This window comes from Anomalospiza imberbis, chromosome 2 (genome assembly GCF_031753505.1).
Source record: "Anomalospiza imberbis isolate Cuckoo-Finch-1a 21T00152 chromosome 2, ASM3175350v1, whole genome shotgun sequence".
Lineage (NCBI taxonomy): Eukaryota > Metazoa > Chordata > Aves > Passeriformes > Viduidae > Anomalospiza > Anomalospiza imberbis.
In genome coordinates, this window is record NC_089682.1 from 14,453,414 (window position 1) to 14,475,775 (window position 22,362).

The 22,362-nt window shown below is 39.6% G+C and overlaps 1 protein-coding gene and 1 long non-coding RNA gene across 4 annotated transcripts in view; one reads left to right on the forward strand and one right to left on the reverse strand.

Annotated features, from left to right (window-relative positions):
- Positions 1–22,362, forward strand: part of LOC137468309 (uncharacterized) — a 405,810-nt gene that overhangs the window by 300,166 nt on the left and 83,282 nt on the right. The gene's annotated exons all lie outside the window — the stretch shown is intronic.
- PHEX (phosphate regulating endopeptidase X-linked) overlaps positions 4,384–22,362 on the reverse strand; it is a 107,055-nt gene continuing 89,076 nt past the window's right edge. For all 3 annotated transcript variants that reach the window (XM_068179878.1, XM_068179879.1, XM_068179875.1), the window contains exons 16-22: positions 17,577–17,631; positions 14,398–14,465; positions 12,904–13,034; positions 9,890–9,955; positions 9,677–9,781; positions 7,898–7,974; positions 4,384–4,729 (exon numbers count right to left, since the gene is read on the reverse strand). In XM_068179878.1, the coding sequence (XP_068035979.1) occupies positions 4,627–4,729; positions 7,898–7,974; positions 9,677–9,781; positions 9,890–9,955; positions 12,904–13,034; positions 14,398–14,465; positions 17,577–17,631 (605 nt within the window). In that variant the 3' untranslated portion in view covers positions 4,384–4,626. The remainder of the gene's footprint in view (positions 4,730–7,897; positions 7,975–9,676; positions 9,782–9,889; positions 9,956–12,903; positions 13,035–14,397; positions 14,466–17,576; positions 17,632–22,362) is intronic.

Below are 22,362 nucleotides of genomic sequence, written 5' to 3' on the forward strand. Positions count from 1 at the left end.
AATGAAAAGTTATATGCAGACCTACCTGATTATTTTATAAATTATTCAACCAATTAGTGACATGATAATGTTCCTACCTAAAGAAGAGTGAAGACCCCCTGCACAGGGCATGAGGCAGAGTTTTGTAATTCAGCTGATTTTTTTGGTCCTTCAGTGTCCAGACCCAGCTTGGACATCAGTTATGTACCTAAGCAGTTTATACAGGTGAATAGCACAGCTGCATTTTTAGAGAGCTGAGTCTTCCACAATATGATCAGCAGCAATATTCACAGTGTATAAACTGGTGTTTTAGCATTTCAGGCTTCATTAAAGAAAGAAAGAAAGACTAGACTAGATTAACTAGAAGAGAATAGGTTTCCATATTTCTAGGACCTGAAGAAGGAGACACCGGAAAGGAGTAGAGGTTGTTTCTTTATGTCTACACAGTAGAAAAATATCTCCTCAGATTTACAAAGGTAAAAATGTTTCATTCATAGGTGACCCTTCCCCTCCTGGTCACTGAAGAAGAAGTAGATTACTGAGCCAACAGGAAGAAACATTTCCCAGTATTACTGACAATTAAGCAAAATAACAATTTTAAAGTTCTGGGAAAAGGATATATATGGTGAAGGATTTTTTTGCATAGCTGTAATAAGTGAACCTGAGAGCAATACAGGAAGGCTCTGCTGGCACAGACCCAGGAGGCACAACGCAAAAACAAAGCACAGCCAGGTGGTCTACAGGCAATAGGTAGAGCCCTCACAAACCATCACCAATGTCTTGGCTGTCTTTGATGACAAAAGTTTTAAGAACTTGTTTAATTACCTTCTGCTTTGATTTCCAAATGGTACCTAAGCAGCTTATCCAAAGTGAGCTGTAAATTTTATCATCAACTCTTTGGCTTGAGGTAAAAAGCAGCAGGTGAGGCAGGCCAGGGTCCTTGTGTAGACACAGGCAAGACCTAAACCCCAGACATTGAGAACCTGAGTCAACAGCAAGAATTTCCTGGATTAGGATACTACTGATGAACGTACCAGTCAGCAGCAAGGACTTTTGGCTTCCCCCAGCAGTGTGTGGGTACCCTCTCAGCTGCCAAAATCAGGGTACAAAATCAGGTCATGTCCTCTCTTCCTCTCTCCTAGTGCATTGCCCCCAAAACACCCAGCTCCCTACTATCCCCCCAGCCCAGAACCTGTCCCCTGCCTGCTGCAGGAGATGGCCGAGCAAGGATGTAAGAGTTTGCAGTGGCTCCTGTGCCATTGGGTATATGCACACTACCATGCAGAAAACCCTGGTATTAAACATGAAAGACCTGAGCCTAACAAGGAGCAGGAAGAGTGACATTTAAGGCAAGAAACACCAGACATTTTAGAAAATCTAATATATCCAATCCAGTACAGAGAAACAACTTCATAAATCACAAAATGACAGAATCTGTCCCACTGGAAAATAACCATGAGAGAGGAATTCTTGCAAATGCATCTCTGATTTGAGAGATAAACTTAGAAAACCGCAGAGTTGACTGTTGTGAAACCATCTTTGCATATTCCAGTAATTTAAAAAATTCAGATAAGTGTCTAAATTGATGTCCTGGTTTTTCTGAGGACAACAACCATATTGGTACTACCTTTAATTGGGCCAGGATGTCAACCCTGAACTTTGTGCTGTTGATCCAAAGCAGCCAACATCAAGTCATGTCAGTGCTCGTATGAGCACAGAAATGAAGTCAGTACATACTCAATTTGCTAAGGAACTTTCCCATTAGGCAGCAAATAGTATCCTTTGCTAAAGACCCATATCTGCTTGTCTGAGGAAAAGTTCTATGAAAATACTGCCACCATTATTTATGGGAAAAATACCTCCAGGAGAAAAATTTGGTAGTGGCAATTCAAATGATAAACTGTAATCTGTGGAACTCAGGAACTGAGCTGAAATGAAGGGAAAATGTTTTCCTCTTAAGAAAACTTTGACTTTTCCAGGGAAAAAAAGATTAAAGAATGTTGTGGTCCCAAATCACAATATTTTGTTTCTAAAAAGTGGCCACACAGCATTGAGGACAAGAGTGTCTGCTTCCTTCACTCTGGAGGGTAGTTTGAGATCCTGTCCTTTTCCATAAATTATGCTTCCATTATGTTTCCTTTCTTTCTAAAGACACACAGGAAAATAACCCAATTTGTTTCAGTTAGTTAGCTTCAGTAAACCTTACTCCACCGTGACTGTTGGACAATCATAAATCATAGAATGATTTGGGTTGTAAGGGGCCTTAAAGACCATCTAATTCCAACACCCTGCCATGGGCGAGGACACCTCCTTGCACTTCCACCAGGTCGCTCAGGCCCATCCAGCCTGGCCTTGAACATTTCCAGGGAGGAGGCACCCACAACTTCTCTGAGCAGTCTGTTCCAGTGCCTCAGCACCCTCACAGTAAGGAACTTCTTCCTAGCATCTAATTCAAAACTACTCCCAGTTTACAGCCATTCCCCCTTGACCTGTCTCTACATGCCCTTGTGAAAAGTCCCTCTCTATCTTTCTTGTAGCCTCCCTTCATGTACGGAAGGCTGAAATTTAGGTCACACCGAAGCCTTCCCTTCTCCAGGCTGACCAATCCCAACTCTCGCAACCTTTCCTCACAGGAAGGGTGCTCCATCCCTCTAATTGTCTTGGTGGCTTCCTCTCCCTTCCCTTGACCTGCTGCCCTCAGTGCTTTGGATGCAGCCCACGACACTGTTGGTTTTTGGGCTGCAAATGCCTGTTGCTGGGTCATGTCCAGCCTTTCACCCACCAGCACCCCCAAGTCCTTCTAGGCAGGGCTACTCTTGATCTGTTCATCCCCAAACATTGTTGACACAAGGAGTTGCCCAGGCCTGGGTGCAGCCCCTTGCACTTGGCGTTGTTAAACCTCATGAGATTCCCAAAGGCCAGTTCTCATTGTCCAAGTGCCATTGGATGCCGTCCCATCCTTCTGGGTGTGGCAACCCCACCACTCAGTTTGGTGTCATCTGCAAACTTGCTGAGAGTGCACTTGATCCTTTTATTTGTCATTAATGAAGACATTAAATGGCACTGGTGCCAGTATGGACACCTGAGGGGCACCATCTTTCACTGATGTCCATTAGGACTCTGAGCCATTGACCATCACCCTCTGGATGTGACCATCCAACAAAGTCCTTATCCAACAGTATTTCACCCAACTTTGCAAAAAATTTTCTCTTACTAACATCTCTATACTGATAAAATAAAATTAAAGCATATAAAAAATTGTGTTTTGCATATATGTATATACACACAGAGACCAATATGGATTTGCAGTAATTAAATCAGTCTAAAGAAACTCCTTTTGAAATAATTCCACCATGTAAAAATGAAATAATGCACAAGGCATAAATATACACCACTTGTATAGGTACCTTTCTGTTAGGAAAAAAAGAGCTGTGTGTGCATCCTCCCTCACCCCCATCCCACTCCCCAGTAATAGTTATGTGTTAAAGTTTTTTCTGCTATAATAAAATATCTTTTCATTAATATTCTTAAAAATCAAATTGAAAACTCAGCTGGTCTGTATTGTTACTATATTTTTAAAGTTCTCTACTCCTCAATTGCTCTTTTTATCCAGACAAGTCAAATTATGCTGGTACTCTTTTTATCTGTCACATACTCTTACCTTAAAATCACAAGTCATCCTGCCCCATCCAGAACATGAGGGCAAACACACACACTACTTAAAATGCCATGTAAGATGCAGAAACTATAAAATCCGTCATTTAAAACTGGTATAGTATTTCTGGCTTAAAAAAAATAAATGTAGATTAAGCTATCTTCAGCACAAGGTAAAAACCATACCCTGGGAAAAAACTGCCTACACTGTAAACCAGAATAAATGCTGAAATATTTATGAGTATCGTGGTGCTGGGAATCCCCTCTGAGAGCCTCTGATTTTCACCATACATTGATTTTTATCATAAGCTGTTCTAAAATTAGAAGAGGCCATGATCTGACAAGTATTCTTGTGTTTTAGTCCTACAGATGAATTCTATGAAGTACTTTCTCAGCTTGAAACTGTTCCAAAACCAGAGGCACTAATCTGACATATTAAACTGAACTTATATAAAGTCTTGTGTCTTTACATCATGCAACATCATTTATGGCATGCTGGGCTGTGACAGCTTAAATTATGAAAATGCAGTATCACACAGCAGATCAGAGCTGGCTTTATAGCTGGTCTCGTGAATTTCTTCATCCAGAAAGAATAAATTTTACTGTGGGAGCATTCTGCATAGAACCCCTGCAGAGCAATAGATTAAAACTGAATTTTAGCATTTACGTCTTGCTCAGCTATAAATCAGGAATTAGAATTGATAATGGCAGTTATCCATCAACAGCAGTGCAACTGCAGATGAGCCGGAGTAGTTTTATGGTTAAAAGGAGTTACTTTTTATTATTATACTTAAAGAAAAGCTCTTCTATTTGGAATGTTTCTAGGTTCTAAATAAGGAATGATCAGATCCATGCAGATCATCAGCACGGATGAGGAAGATGCATTTGAAGTAACACCTCTCCATATTTCAGACCATCATTCTGAAACACTGGCAATGGGCTTGAGCAGTTCACATTGCAGCCTCCCCCTGAGAGATGAGCTGGGAGGGGCAGCTACCACAGCCGGCAGGACTCTGCCCCGCGGTTCATCGTCGTGTTCGTGGCGCAATTGAACGCTTTACGGAACTCTTCAAAGTTGCTCATGGCTCCGATTACTCTGCAAAGAGAAAAGTGATTGACATGCAGGTCGCCTTTTGTCAAACACTACAGGTCTGCCAGTGTTTCAGCGTTTTCACTTCAGGCTGAATTTTCAGGCTTTCATATAATTTTTCCGCAAATAAAACCAAAAGATTCAGGAGAAGGGCTCCCATTTACAGTTAATATGAAGCAAATATTGTTTCATGTTTTGAGAAACATCTTGCTTTGCTAGAAACTCGATGAAAAACAAATGCATTTTGTGATACTGTGTACTTTAGAACAATTTTCTAATGTAATCCTTGGCAGCACAGGTGGGAGATCAGCAGTAGCTGTGCACAGTGGAATTCATCTCCCAGCCCTGCCAGACAGCTGCAGTGCAGCAGGCAGGAGGATGTAAGCACACACTGGGTGCTGGCAGTGAGGTTCTGCTGGCAGTGGTTTCATGAGGCTCCAGATTCTCCTAACAGCACGCTCTTCCCACCCACACACATCCATACCCATACACACTGGGTCCCTGGGACTTTGCAGGCTCTTGTTGGGCAGCTTAGCCTAGCACCTGTGAGCATCTCAACTCCTCTGATATTTTGGAAATATATTTTCTGAGCCTTCTGCCCTGAGCAGCTCCCAAGCTCTCTTGCTTCTGCCACGGGTGGTGTGATAGTGAAAGAGCAGCACATCCCTGCCCGACACAAGCTGGACAATGTGCCATCATTCCAGACTGACACCCTCAGGCACAGGGGAAGAGCTTGGTCTTTGCATGCAGTCATCCTTGGCTCCTGCTTTCACATCTGCATTATTTGATGCAGTCAGAAACTATTATTTTACCTTTGCTAGATTACAATTGTGTTGTTTGCAGTTTTTTCCTATGCTTTTAACCATCTTGGGATTTACTAACCCGAAACTTGCAATGGTATTAAAGAGTTTTCTGAGTTAAAAGCAGAAAAATATCTACTGTGATATGAATTGTATACCTTGCCTTTGTTATGCAGTGAGGAGGCATTTTTCTATATTGCAGACAATCAGCTTCCCAGTGTAGCTCAGCATGGTAGAAAATATTCTTATTACATTGATTAGACTTTCTGTGAGTAAGAAAATTTGCAGTCATCTGGCACAAAAATGCCAAAAGGTCAGTTTTGTATGGAAGATTACCAAATTAGGTTAGGCTTCAAATAAGATATGCAGCTTTACTGTAAAAAAAAATTGCAGATACATATTCAGGGACTGGAACAGCAAGAGTTGGTCATGCAGAGCTGCTGCTGATGTTAGTGGGAGTTCTGCCTGCCATGCCAGGGATTTCAGTCTGAAACTGGCATTCAAAAATAGCAAAGACACATGCTAATACTGAAAATCTGCCAATTAAAACCAAGTAAACCCAGAATTTATCTAGTGAAAAAATCTTTATGTGTGCATGCATGCCACTTTTCTATCCATGGTTTGATTTTGCCACACATTAACTGAAATCAGTGTGGAGTGTCTGGATTTCATCCCATTGAATTATAGTAGAGACACCTTTCCTTGAGCAGGTCACACTGGCCTCCCTTGGTAATCAATAGAAAGATGTACTTGCAGTATCTAAGTAATTTAAACTCATTACCTGCTGAAAGATTATTTATATATATATTAACTTCTAAAATGACATTTCCTTTTTGACTTTGAAGAGACACCGGTGTGAGTAGTTCAGCTGCACACACTTGTGCTCAAGACATGTGTTGTTCATTTCTGTAATTTTTATTGTTACCTTTTATAATTACTTTTAAAAGGGTTGTTTGAGCTTTTTGGACAGAAAGAGCTGTCAGTGTTGGAGCTACCTGTATTGCAGTTATGCTTATAATGGTCTTGGGACATAAATGAAACCAAGATGGGAGAAATAGAGAAGATAATTTTTTAGCCCAGCTGATATGATTTGCAAGGAGACAAGGACCACTACTTTTCTTCATTTTTGAAACAGAAGCCAGTTCTCAGTATCTCACACAAAAACTAAGAAAAAGTTTTATCTACATTTTCTAGATTTCAGTCTAAACTTCTCTAAAATTTTCTTTCATAGCCTGATGCCTTCAGGAGTCTTCCTAATAAATACTCTATCCCTAGAGTTCCATGTGTATCACCATCTCATGGGAACGTAGCTATGAAATGATTCAGAATATAAATATACATATAGGTAAATAAACCTGAGGATTTTAAAAGACAACAGATGGCTATTTTACCAAAATCTTAACATGGGTAGGAATTATGAAAATAATATCTCTGTAGGCTGAAGGTCAACCTGATGCTCCTGTCCTCATTGTCATGATGCATTTTCAATATTAAAAGGCACACAGATTTGCATACTGCATTACTTTTACCCTCACTAGCTGGTATAACACTCTTTTAGTCAACAGAAAGTGGTAGGATTCTCTAGAGGGTAAATAATCCACTGTATCATGTGAATTTTGTCCAAATAAAGAGGTAATGTAGTACTTGACTAAGGGCAAACACAGAATTCTTAGTTAAGTAAATGCAACCAACATGAATCCCAACAAAACCAACATGTTCTTGCTGAAGAAGCAGAAAATAAACTCCGGTTTCCTAATTCCTATTTAGTCTCTAAAACTTCCCCTCTCCCCATGGCAGGGAGTTCATGAGTGTCTGTGGCCACAGGAGCCTGTGGGAGGCCTTCTGGCAAGGACAGTCTCCCCCTGTTATGGCTGGACTACCACAGCTTCTTAAAGCAAAGTGTCACTTGAAGGCCAGTGGAAGAGTTTGGTCCTGAACTGAACTCACCGGACACATTTTGTTTTGCATTATCAATGTAATTCAAGGTTGAGACTTCGGAGCTTTTAATGAACTCAGATTAAATCAAGGACCCTCCTTATATTCACTGTTTTCTAAACTAGAATTGCTTAGGGAAAGAAGGTCATAGATGAGGCATTTTAGGTACTCAGGCCATGATTACAGGAATCACAGGGATCAGAGTGTGTTCTGGTTCAAATGCTTTTAAAGGTAGATGCAAGCTCCTCAATTTCACAGAAGAGCATTTATAATAGTGAAAGATAAGCTAATAAAACCAGTTCAATTTCCATCTAAACCAAGAGCACGGTCTAATTTTGTGTTTGCTCTTAACCCCCTCTTAAAATGCTATATTTCTGCACTTCTGTTCTGCAGTGATTGATTCTGTGTGTACACTGAGGAAATGCCATATGTGCACTACCTGAACTGAGGAGGGCTGTGAGCTCCGGTATATATTTGCTCCCTCGCAGATTCTGGTCTAAAGGAGTTGCATCTTACCTAATAATAAGAAAAAAAACAAAATTAACAAAAAACCAGAAAAAGGCACATTATCTGTGATGACTTTTTATGTACAGCAAAATGCAGTGTCACTGTTCTTAAGATGTCTGTTACTTATAGAATGCATAACACAGAAAGACACCATAAATTCCTGCTTTGTTTCACCTTTGCCAATCTGCAGTTTTCTCTTGGTATATTCTCTTGTTTTTAAATTCCCCTAATGGATCCAGTGTCCACCCACCGTTTTTCTCTACACACTCTTTCACATCATCTAATCACAGTCACTTTACTTCGTTTTTGAAGTTCTCTATAATGGTAGCTTGTCTTTCAGCTTGTTCTGCAGCATCTCACACCTTAATAATTACCAAACATACTTCTTGGTCTCAAAACTATGTAAAGTGTATAAAAGGTACACATAATGATGCTTATCATCTCTAGAATTGCTGCTATATTACCTGATATATTTATGTCATGTTGGAATGTCAGTTGCTTTTGAAATTACACATCTTCCACATTTCCATCAGTGGTCCTCAGTTCCCTGTTCCTGATAAGATACTTAACCCAATCATAACTGACCAAAAAACAGGGTAGATAGAACATTTGCACAACTGAATAATTCCTCTTATGCTGTGTCCATTGCATGAAAAATCTCCTTTAAACTGCCCCTAACTTACCTAAGTCTCGACATTAAATGTTCCTATCAACAAAATCCTTTAAGCCAGATTGCCCATAGGATTTCTTTGTGCTTCAATGCAATTTTGTCTGGCTGAACACAGTTCTGACATTTTAAGTAAGTCTGTTGAGTGTCTTGAGCTGTGTGGAAATAGGTGAGCTTGAGGGTACCTGACATACACTGCTCTCACTGTGCATGTGCCCTCCCTGTGAGGGACCACTGGACATATGATTTCTGCAGTGGTCCTGTAAAGCCCCTAGATGTTCGCTATAGCTTCAAAATTTTCTTAGAGAAAAACTGACACAAGGTGAAACTTAATTCAGCATAAACAATGCTGGAATATTTTCTTTGTTCAATATAATCAAACTAAAACAGCCATAGGCCCATACACTGCTACACTGACTCTCAGCAGAGAAATTATTTTCAGCCAGAACTAGTTGCACTGGGTCCTGTTTTTTCAGTTTGAGATTACTAACTCCTTCAACTGGTGGCAAAGTTTTATAGCCTTTTACTTCTCATGTAGGGAATTTGTCCCAATTTATTTACCCAAATAATTTCTGATCCTCTCCCTCGCTCTGTGTTTTCTCAAAAAACTCACATCCCTTATCAAAGTTTTGTCACAGCAGATTTAGTGTACATATGGGAAAAAATAAACTAAGACTTTCTTCATTGCTGCTTTGTTTCCTTGAGCAATGTACACAGTAACAAGTGGTGTGAGTTCAACTTGAAGGAGGCTGAGGAGTCAATACATGCAGGAAGACCCTTTTAGTGTAGGGAAGAAGCAAGAAGAAAGCTGTTGTGACAACACTGTGCAAAGCCAAGAATAATTTCAGCACTTCTGGCACCGTGGGTAGTTGAGGACAAAGAGGGAAAGAGAAGGAAATAACAATTGTGGGAGAAGTCTCTGCTTATACTTTCAAAATCTGTGTTTTGGTGATGCAGATTGTTGAAAACAAGCAAGCTCATCTCTTGCACCACACATTGTTCAAGTTAATAGTTGGGGATTTGAAACACATTTGTACTACTCACATGGGCATAACTCAGAAAGAAAAGCTGGTTATGTGTGAAGTCAAGGCCTGGCAGTAAAGGCTCTTCTTCTCCTCCCCTCTTTTCTGTAATCCATTTCCTGTATGCCTGATAAGAAAGAGATACTAAGTGCCTTTCAGCAACATGAAGATAACCACAGCTTTTTTAAATTATTTTTTAATAATATGATGTCTGAGATATTTTCCATCTACTTACCCTGAAAGCTTCTCGCAAACCTCCATTATCTGCAATGTTTTCTGCCAAAGTTCTCTTCCCTTTCACCTTGGCAGAATGAAAGAACATCAGTCATTTGACACATTTCTGAAATTCCTACTTGATCAACTTCAAAATGAGAGGGAAAAGTAAAACAAGGCAAGAACACCTCAGTCAATTTCAACCAACTTTGGTTAAGAAAACTGGGTTTCCATGTGAATACTGCCAGTAAACTATTTTCTGTGATGAGATATCCTGGCTCTGGTCATAGATCTCTGTAGCACAAAATATAGTAGATAGAATGCACTTAAGAATCCAGTCCCTGATCTTTGAGCTGAGTGTCAGTAATTTTCCCCTAAGGACTGTTTATATCTGGTGACATGTAACATCCAGTAGCCTCTTAAACTTTTATCTAAAAGGCTATATTTATTTCTCTACATAACTCTTAATATGCTACTGGGATGCTAAAATAACTTCTAAGTCATAACATAAATAAGCGTAATTAAAAATAGCTGTCAGAGACAGAATCAAAATTGGTAGTATATTCAGCACTCTAAAAATATCTGCAAAGGAGATTCCTGTTGCTTCTCCTGGTTATTGATTCCAAGAACAGAAGCAATAGCAACAAGAATGTATTGTAGGAAATTGCACTATATAAACTTTGTGAGGAAACTGGTCTCCTGGCATTACCAAGTGCAATACCATTACAAAGAAATCCTAATTTCTGCTGAAGTAGCATTATCTCTACTCACCCAGCCTACTAAGGTCCTTGTGTTACCAACTGTGTTTGTAATTAAGCAGTTTTACTCTCTCCTGTGTCTCTAATAAGCAAGATAATTGAGCATGGTTTTGAGCAGGGCTCTGAAGGTCAATGCTGGCTGCAGCCATCACCTCTCCCGTGCCACAGGGATCAGTACAGTGGGGTTGGCATCAGGACTCAGTTTCAGGATGGCAAATGGAAAAATTCAAGGCAATGGCCAGGAACTTGTGCACAGCCCCACACTCAGTGCAGATGGGCACCCAAATTGGACTCAGGACATCTTATTGATGCCTTGGGTACAATGTTACAGGAAAGACAGGAGCCACAGAGGAAAGTGCAACCCTTTCCTGCCAGCTCTCCCCTGCCCTCAGGAGGGTGGAGATGGAGGTGAGAGAGAAGCTTTTAGGACAAAAGGTGCTGGGACACCAGGGAACAGACATGCACACAGCTGCCTTTTCCCCTGGCCTTCCTGCTCACACATTTTACTTGCATTGGGCTTGTGAGGGAGACTGACTTAGAGCACAAGACCAGAGTAACCTAACAGTGGCACAGGGCCACAGGCCAGCTAAAAAGTGGAAGAATTCTTTCTGCTGATCTTAGGCAGCTGTGGATCAGGTATTTGAGACTATGCCCAGAGAGTTTGTGGCAGGGATCACAAACCATGATAAGCCCTTTATTTGATGAGATGACTTAATATGATTATTGCACTCTGAAGCTATATCTATATCCACTCTTTCTTTCATTATGTTTCTTTTCTGGAGACAATTTTGTTGTATAACAAATGAGAAGGAAGATGAATAAATAGGTTTCTTGATCCATGAAAAATATTCATACAAGGGTAAAAAACCTGCAGAGTACTGATGTAAATGACAGGCCAAAATGATAATAAAAAAGGTCTTTGCTTGCATAACTCTACGAACAAAAGCTATAAAACATAGTAGAAAATTGGAAAAATCTTCTATCATCTAAAACGTGGTTTTGGTTATCCTGTGGATATAGAAGGAATGGGATGACAAGGCTGTGGGTAACAGGATCTCTCTAGTAAGCCCATGGACTTCAAAGGCAGTATCTGCACTGGGAGGAAATTCAGACCTACCTCATCCCAAGAGACAGTGCAAAAGGTAAAGGGGATGGCCAAGCCAATGGCAGAGGCATGGGAAGAGCTCAGCCACATCCTTGGGGAAGATTTTAAGGATCTTTGAGTGGCATTTTTGTAATGACGGTTTTTGTCCTACAAATATTCAGGAATGAGCCTGAGAATTTTTATTTGTAAATTAGCTTATTATGAAATAGTTCAAGTCTGAGTTGCTGGACTTCAGACTGGACCACAATATGGCTTTGTTATCTCCGAGATCAGTACAAACAAGCCTGGGAAAAGTGCTAGAGTTTTTGATAAGAATTTCATGGGGCCTCACTATTCATAAAAGGTGAAGATGTAATAGTATTTCTAAAATGTAGATAGAGGTAACAGAATTGAGTGGGGACTGGAGTATGTGTTTTATCCTGAAAACTAAGATTAAAATCGTGCCCCAGACAACATCACTGGAATTTCAGCTATTAATTTCTGAAGGTCTGGGATGTATCCTGTTTATCCTCATTTTGGACACACATATGAATGTACACATCTTCAGGGAAGCTGGTACTTTTGATACACAATGAAACAAAAACAATTCTCTTGCACTTGTTCAATCCTTTTCTAGGAGCTACTGCTGTCATATTCCCTTGATTAAACATACAAATGGGGTCTGTGTGCACACATGGAAGAAATAGCAAGAGCTGAATCTGAAATAAAGTAGGGCTTATGCATCCATTTTATAGCTGCAATAAATAACAGGCAGAATTGTTAAAGGAATCTATAAAACATGCTATTATATTCTTTCTAAAAGAGTGACTGCTCAGTTTCCATTAGAGACTTCATCTACAGAAGACATTTAACATGCTCACAATAATTAGACCAACCCTGCAGAGTGGCTTCATCCTCTTCCTCTGATTCCAAAAAGATGTGATGGAGAGAAATGGTTTAACCCTGTCACCAGAGTGTGGGTAGTGGTATTTGACTGGACTAATCAAACCTGACAGACAATTTTTAACACAATTATTCACCTCAAAAAATCATTTCTTGCGAGAAATGAAGTTGGTAGTTTAATATTCCAATATGTTGGGATTTATAAAAAGAGAACTTAAATAAAATGAAAAAATGCACAACAACCCAAATTCCTCATGTACCACTGTTTTCAGTCACTGGTGGTTTACATACATGTAAGCCAGCTTGCTTCCAGTAATAGTTGTTGTATTGATTAATCATGCATTTTGTTTTCTCTTTAAATTTTTCTTCAGAGTCAGTTGTCCACCAAGGGTCTAAATTTCCATTTTTGTCATATTTCCGACCTTAAAAAGGAAAGAAACAAAACAAATGTTTTTGCAGGAAAAAACTTTTACGGCTTAAGAATCTATCACAGAAATGAGAGGTGAATGTTCTCATGTAAGTGTGTGTACAAAATGGATAGGATCAGTGAGCAAAATCTTGACCCCACGCAAATCAGCAGTGAAAAACTGGCATTCTATTTATTGTCATAATTTCCATTTGCAGAAAAATATAGTAATAACTAATGAATTCTAGCACATTTTATAATTACATAGTGTAAGAGGAACTTAATTTTCTTGCAAGTATAATTGCATTTTTCATCCTCAGACCACATGTCTTTCATTCTGTTAATGTGATGATAACTAATTTATTAATAATTCTTCACCTGATCAGGAAACAAATCCATTTCATGCAAACTTCTAAAGTTTCCACAAGGTGACAAATTCCCTAGAGATGTATTTATTTCTGTATTTGGAAAGGAAGACCCTGGTAAGGAAGGGTCTGCTTAGGGAATCAAGCTTTAGGCTCCTTTCTGATGGGCAGGAGACAAGTTGGAGGTTAGGTGCTCACTTACAGAAGGTGGGAGTTTATGAAGAAAAATATCTCCATTCTGGAAAGTCTGCTGACACAAAGTGTAGAGCAGCGTGAACAGGATACCAGGGTTTTTTGGGGTTTGTTGGGGTTCTTTTATGGTATTCAATATTACACAACATAAGCAAACTCAAAATTGCTCCCTAGAGGAGGAGGTTCAAGTTTCTTTCTGCCTGCACCTCCCTCCTCCCCCCCTCTCCCCTTTCTCTCAGGAGCCCAGTTTTTAAAAGCACTTTGCTGAGACAGCCAAACCCAGGTAGTGGCAATGCCCCACTCCACCCAGTTTGTCAGGACAATTGCATTGACCTTTTACGACTACTTTTTTTCTTGTCTCTCTTTTTTTTAAAATTTAATTTTAATATTTTGCAACACCTTTTGTGTACCACTCTTGTTCCAGTATTGTATTTTAAAACTTTTGCAATTATCTTTTGAAAAATGTCAAACCTGAAATGAAAAGTTTTTTTAGTAATTTGTATCAATCAGAAACTATCCCTTTGTCCTTCCCACTCCCCCCTCACCCTGTTAGGACTTTCAGAATCTGCTGCTGATTTAGTTTTCATTCAAGACAAACAGAAAGAATCGAACTTGTGGCATTTCTTATCAAATAAAATCCATTTCAGACAAGCATGATTCTATGTAAATAAATCTAATAAATAAAAGTTTATAATTTTTTCACACAACTCAGCACATTCAAAATACCTAAACAATAAAAATGCTACAGTATGTACAAGTCAGCTTTCTACTCTGTCAACTCTGTAAATAAAAAAAGTTAGCAAAGTGCAGTCAAATACTCACCATTGCTATCAAATCCATGAGTAAACTCATGGCCAACAATCACTCCTATGGCACCATAACTTAATGACCTGTAACACGAAGAAGCAGTTTCCTCAGAAAGTGCTCACAGTCATGAACATTAAAGGACAAGAGACCTCAGGGAAGATCATTATTGATTTAAAAACAGGCTGTGAAAGCAGGGGATATGGGTCTAAAAATCAGACCTACACAATTTTGACTTAAAGACATTGAAAATCTTAATGCTAAACTCTTGTTTAAAAATAACAATTAATCTAAAACTTTGAAAGCATTGTGATAGTTCACCCTTCCAACCAAATCCCTTATCAGCATCATATGAGCTCCACCCTCCTTCAGCTGACTGAATTCTGAATATTCTGACTGGGAACAGGACAAAGTTATAGCTGTAACTACTCTGAAGCAATGACTACCTTTTGTAAAGCATTAACGGATCTCCATTCAGTTTTTAAAAGAAAGGTCATATAATTCCCTTGCACCTGCCCTGGAATAGGACATGACACACAGTAAGATCTAAGGCACCTGGGAAACAGAGTAAAAATAAATACTTTGTATTCCTGACTGACAATTCATTATATCTTCCTTATTATATCCCAATAAGCATGCTTTTAGGAGAAATAGGGATGAAAGAGGGAAAAGCTCAGGGCTTTTTTACACCAAATGCAGTGGGCATCATGGGGGTAGGTGATTTACTCAATGTATCTTTCATTTGAGTTGAGTTGCTTTTTGTGATTGTTGAGTTGCTTTTTATGATTTTAATTATTTCAGTAACTGAGATGCTATACTTCAAAGTAGCTTATAGTATCTGTAAGACATTGTATTGAAATAGAAGAAAGGCAGAGGGTTTTGAAATAACATATTATTGGACTTAACGATCCATAGTGCACTAATTGCTCATCTCAGTCATGCCCAAAAACTATTATATCATTTAATTCCCTCTGCTCCCATGAAAATCCTTCACTTTGTTTTTTGCTTTCCTGAATGGTACTTTGCATGTGTCAAAATCTCCCCTACTGCTTTTTAGCCCAAGTACTGTTACAAACCATCTCCAAAAAATGCAGGTTAAAATTATATGTTTCAGGAATGGAAATACCATCCTTTTGTGTGACAAGATTGTAATCTTGTGTAGCACCCAGTGAATTACCCCTAATAAATGCACAATGTAAGACTTGTTTTCCATATCTGAAGTAAAGGGTTTATACAGGATCTTTTGCAGCTGAAGTATAAAAATAATGGCATAAAACATGTAAAGAGAACTAGAAAAAACAAACCCCGTTACAAAATGCATCTTATTTTTCTTCTAAGGTTCTTTGTCACCATGAGTGGCAGGGACAAAGAACAGGCTGGTGTTCTGGCACTCTGGCTCCTTGGGGATCTCCTTAGCTCCAAAAGATGGGGTTAAGGTTGCAGTGAATTTTGGCCTTTGAATCTGTGAACCCCAACACAGCATTTTGTCCAGCTCAACAACATTTTTTCCAAAAATTTTCCCAGTTCTGTTCCTGCTTTTCACTTCTGGGCACAGTTGGACAGAGATGGAAGGGTTAGGTGCAGCCCAGCAGATACCATATTAAAGGGGAACTTTCTGGGACTGGGGAGGCTCAGAACTGTAAGGAAGCTATGAGATCAGGCAGTTTGAAGTCTCTATTTCAATATATATGGCACTGAAGACTCATAATTGTGAATGGTGGCATTTGAGTGTTATTTTATTTAATGTACTGAGATGTAAAACTGATAACTAAGCTTTCCTTTCTGCAAATAGACCTAACTGGATTTTGGTGGTTGTGCTGGAACTGGACACTAAAATGCCACTAAATGTTAAATATTTGCTAAATTAGTTTTTCAGCAGGCACTGGTGACTTCTTGATGGTTTATCTGCTCCACTGCCATGTAGCGTTTCTTCTAAGCACATAGAAAACATCCAGAATATTTCAAGGACAAAAGCAGTCTGTTGTCTGATATAAACCAGCTACATTTGTTTACTAAATTACATTTTGATACGTACTCAAGCAAAACCAATTTAAGCTAAGGTAACCTTTAAGGAAGAGAAATGAGCAAAGTATAATATTTTGAAAGAACCACAGTTTTATCACTATGGCAGAAGGTCAGAATACAGAGAAATCTGTTCAGAAAGCAAAGATGGTCTGCAATAACTGTAACAGAAAATGAGTTCACCTTAACAAGAAAGGATTTTCTTCTATCCCCAATTACCACTTACAAAGTCACCTGGCCCACAAGAATTCTCTTTGAATGCAAATTAATTTGTTCATAAATTGAACATATATTGCCAAATTTCCTGTTTACAAGGACACAATCCAGATTGGATGATGGCAAAAACAAAATGTTTGAAAAGTTTGATTTTTTTTTAACAATGATTTATTAAGGACATGTTTCACCAGTAACTGGCTTTATATAACTGCAAAACAACTTTCAGAAACTGCCACCAGAAATTTTTCATGGTCTTATCCTGTCCTAAAATAGAAAGCTATTGAACTGCACAAAAGCAGTGATTTTTCAAAATTTAATGTATGTGACCTATAATTACCCTTCCTCAGCTACACTGGCACATGGGCCTGCTCAGGCAGTCTCAGGCAATCACTTATGCACATGAAGATATTCTTATGCACCTTGACAGGCACAGACAAGGGCCCACTGCTAATCTTAGATATTAGCAGAAAGTGAACAATACACTGATAATAATTGGCTTCTCCGGGTATTCACTTCTATTCAGGAAGTGTTAGTTATCTGATTTACAATTCCTTTTAATACCTGCCATGTGCACACTGCTACATCTGCATGCTGTAGCATTGAAACACTTCCACTTGGGTGCACTTAATTAGCAATTCCTGTGAGAAATCAGTCATCAGTTTAAGACAACAGCAACACATACAGCTCCCAAGGGTAAGAAAATATCACACAAAGCAGCCCTTCTCAAAGCCAGCCCTTCCAGAGGCAAAAGCAGGAGACAGCAGGAGAGAACGCACAACCCAAGGACTAAGTTTGCCCTACAGCAGGACAACACAGTTTTCCTAGGAGCTACTTTTCAGTTGCCTTCAGCACCACAACCTTCTTCTCCACACCCTCTTCTTTGTCTATACGTGTTTGCAATATCTTTCCCTGTTATTCCTCAGTTCTAGGTGGATGAGGTTCCTTTGCGCACCACTTACCTGGGATACTCTGCTCCCCAAAAGAAAGGCTTTTGAAGTTCTCCTGCTGGGAATCCTGCAAATTAAAAAAGAAGAAAAAAAAAAGAACAGAAAAAACTGGTGAGGTCAATTGAATACAGCTGAATAGTGTCACAATGCCCAAGGGTTTAGGTTTTATGACCTCATTTGTTTGGTTTCAGAAGGTTTTCGAGGGGAGCTTTCCCCCAGGTGGTAGAATGAGAGGCAGCAGAAACTCTGCCACAAGCAGGTCTGAGTAAATGCATGTGTTCCTGTGAAAAAGACACCTCATGCTTCCTATGAAGGGTACTGGATTATCCTCAGATGTTCTGACTGATCAATAGACAATACATAGGTAAAGTGCAATAAGAACTAAAATACTGTTAGCTTAGTGAGGCTTCAGTGAAGCAAAAAATATGAAAATGATAAAATATAAGCCTGATTCTATTTAGTCTATGAAAAATAGAAGTAACTCAACATACTTAGGCACTTCTGTAAGGGAAAACTATAGATTATTAAGGCTGTAGGGTCAGCCTAGCTACGGATATTACCTGGCTGCTTCTGGTAGACTAAGCAGTTACCAAAAAACCAGCAATGGAGACATTCTGGTGAGTGATGAGTTACTAATGTTTCACATAGGAATCAAAATTGTTCCTCAAATTCAAAGTCACAGGTTTATTTTTAATTCCAGAGTCACATTTTAGTGCCAGGATACTAAAATGTGAACTGAACTGAACATGGTAAAAGTTTAACAGCCCAAATAATTGCTAAATAAAACATACACCCATCGTCAAAGTTCTTATGTGGTGGTGAAAAGTGCCATCCTTCCAGACCCAAATGTACTGTCTTGTGTCACAAACTTTCATCGATAAAGCACAGGTACACGCCTGCTTAGAAGGTTTACCCACATGGTCATCACCTTGTTGAGGAAGAATATTTCCTCAAGTGACTCACTTGTTTTCCCAGGAACTCTTCTTTACCCTATGGGTCTCTCTTCAAGAGATCACCAGAACACCCAGAACAATACAAAAACCATATTCATTTGATTCTAACACTATTCAGTTTTCTGTTGGTAGTTTGGTTATGGATTTCTTTATATCTGAGATAAGTTGTTAGGCAAGACCTTTGTCTTTTCCTTACAAAATCTTAACAAACTTACTTTCAAATGAAAAAAAAAAAAAAACCAAACAAACAAAACAAAAAACCAACAAACCAAACCCAGTATGCTGAGGGTAATTCATGCCAAGTGATGTGGCACAAGTTGTGTCCTCCTGGTCTGCCCAGCTGCTTTTTCTGTTGCTCTTCCGTGGCTGCCGTCATTCCCTATCTGCAATTAGCTTATAAAAAGGGTGAGCTTCAAACTTATTTTCTGAGTGTTGTCTGGGTTTTTTTTTTTTACTTCTCCAGATGTTGTTTCAAGCCCAATATAATTTTCTTTTCCAGCACTGCAAACCACAATTTTACCAATGTCAAGGACAAAGTTTTACCGATCTAACTCTCCTTGCCTCCCAGTGCATAGAGAAGATTATTTATTATGCATGTTTTGAACATTTTAAGCAGCAATGGTACACTCATACAACCTGATGAAAGTTGCTTGTTAGGCCTTAAGAGCTGGGTCAGAGCTGAAAATCTAGTTTGAACTGGTTCCCTCCAAACACTGAAATTCAGAAAAGGTTTTGGAAAGCTTAGGCTCTGCTAACTCTAAATGATCCTGTCCCCACAACAGCAGAGAAGAGGAACTGTGGTCAAAATGAACAAATGAGCCCATACTGAAGGCAGTATGAACCAAGGCAGCACAGTCACCCCACAAATCATGTTTAATGATCACACAATCCTGGGTGCCTGTCACTGCACCAAGAGGCTATCCAGATCTTTTAAGGAGCTGCAATTATTTTTTTCAGGTATAAACTTGTAGTGAGTTTGCTCTTGTCTGCAGTAGAGGTAATATACATTATTTACAGCAAATTAGGTGCAAATCTTCACTCAGGCTTATCCAGCTACACTAAATGTGTCTTCATAGAACGCTGCTGAAACACAGTCAGCTGTGAGCTAAGCCATGAGATAGTTTCACTGAACAGATCAATGTGCATGAAAGGGAGGAAGCACCAATGCTGAACCTGTACAACAGGTTGGTAATTATTTTACTCAGAGTCAGGATATATTTTAGGTTAGATATGACTGAGCAAAGTGCTGGTTGAAGGAGTGGTTTCTGCTTCTGGACATGTATGAAAACACCTCTGTAGTTTGCACTAAGGGAAGCTCAGGAAGTATTTTCAGGCCAAAGCAAAGTCAGAGGCCAGTAGAATGTACTACACATTTCAGAAAACCTCAGGAAACTGGAATACATTATCACCAGTAGGAGTTGTTTGGTTTTACTTTGTTTGGGGGGTGCATGTTTTTGTGGTTTTGTTGGTTTTGTTTGTTTGTTGGTTTTTTGGTAATAAAGAAAAATCTAGGTCTGAAAGTGATTCTCGGTGAGCTAGAAAAGCAAATGGGTCCCATTCTCCAGAGGTCAGCAGCACTGAGGGACTGAGGGTGCTTGTCCACTATTCCAACACTACAAGGAACACATTAAGAGCTGACAACGCTTTTTATGCAACGTCTCCTTCAGGCAAGCAACAACTACATCATCCTTGGGGGATCAAGTATAACAATGTCTTATACCTAGAATGTCCTTGAAATTGTAACATGAGATTGATCACCAGACAGTTTCTTATTTTGTGCTGATTTGAATCCCTTGATTTAGGCAATTCCCCCATGAAGCCTGTTTCTTTTTTTGCTTGGCATATTGCACCTAAAAGAATTAATGAAAAAACTCAGAGAGCTCATAGTAGGCTGCAGATGCAATAAATACTAATGGGATTATTTCTATGCCACTGGATTTCAAGCAGGCAAAGGACAGATCTGAAGGAGTAAGACAGACAGACTTCAGGGAATTTCACATCTTAAGGAATAGATACAGACAGTGGGAATGTATTTTGAGCTAACACCTGACCACAAATTTAGCCTGTGTTGTGCATCTTTTAAAGCTTTCTCCCTCTACACAGCCCCAAAAGAGAGGTACAGGCTGACAGTCTCTCTCTTTATAGACTAAATCACAAATACAGGCCCAGAGTCCACATCCAAGGCCATTACTCACCAACAGCAAACAAAAGGAAAACTGTGTTATCTTAATACAGACCCCACACAAATCAATCTGCCATCAAGACCTGGACTTGCAGAATGTGCTTTGCCTACCTTCTTAAAACCTACCTAAATTTGGAGCAATGCCACCGGGTTTGGTGCAGTGCCACTGCACCATCATTCTGAGATGGGCACTGGTGCCACACGTCACAAGAGCACTGCTCTGTGGACAGCTGAGTTCAGGCTGTCACAGAACAGCACTGGGACCCAACATCCATGCATCTTACTGGTGGCAAGGTGGGACAGCCAGGCTAGGACAAGGTGGGACAGCCAGGCTAGATCATCTTCAAGATGGACTTTGTGCCACTGATCCCACCATGCTAGGGACCAGCTGTTCTGATCACAGCCCTTTAAGCCCAGCAGTTCAAGGAGTTTTCAGTGCACCTGACCATCTGCTCGAGTGGCCAATTCTCCAGCAGTTTGTATTTGAGCATGTCAGGGGAGACAGTGCAGAAATTCTTTCTAAAGTATAAATCATATTCACATCTCTCTCCTCCTCCACTGAGCTAGTAATCTCAATGTAGAAAGCTGGTCAGAGAAACTGTTTCCAGGATTTACTTTATCATGTACACAGGGACTGTTGCAAGCCTGTTGTGAGCATGGCTTGTAATTCCCTAGATCTTCCTTCTTGAAGATAGGAATGACAATTGCTTCCTTCCAGTCCTCAGGAACCTCCCCCAGACACCATAACCTTTCAAAGATTACCAAGAGTGGCCTCACAATGATGTTGTGAGCTGGTAGGTGCACCCTGACAGATCCCATGGGCTTGTGCTTGCCCAGTGTTTTCAAACATTCCCATACCTACTCCTCCTCCACAAAGGGTAAATCTCCTCTGTTACCAGGTCCCCTGCCCTCACTCAGCGCTACATTCTCCCTCAGCTTGATGCTGCTGCAGCTACACTTGCAGAAACGTTTCTTCACATCCCTTGCCAGATTAATCTCCAGGGGGGCTTTTGGCTTTCCAAACCCCTGTGTCTTGGGCAGTGACTGCTCAACTTTCCCCTTAGTCACCCAACTGCTCTGGAATGCAGGGGCACTTCAAGCAGTGGAGCCAACACCTGGCTTACTTCAAATATTTCACTCTGAATTTATGCTGATCTTGAAGCTCTGACGCAACTTTGCCTGCACAAGACTACTTTTAATGTAATTAAAGGTTTCTATCTTCATTTTTATCCATGATGTAATTTTCAGCATCTCTCTCCATCAAGGTGCTGTAAAGTTTGTCGGAATGTATTTAAAATTTGAAGGTGTTTTCTTTTTCTTCAGTTTTGCAGGGACTTTACTGCCATTAATAAATCCATTTACTAGCTAATACCTTCATGGCATTATTAAACACACTTTGCAGATGAATACCCTTACCTCAGTATAATATTGCTAGTTTACCAAGAAGACATAAATAATTGCATTTTATCTGATAATTCCCTGAAAAAATACAGAGCAATAATGGATAAACTAAACCAAAAGCACATGAGAAGACTCACCAAATCATGAGAAAATTTGCAGTTCAAGTCTAAATATGAATTCAAATTGTATAGTTAATTTAAATTATTCAGTTATATTGCATGAAGTTTTTAACTGAGCAAGGAAAAGCCTTATTCCAAGCTAG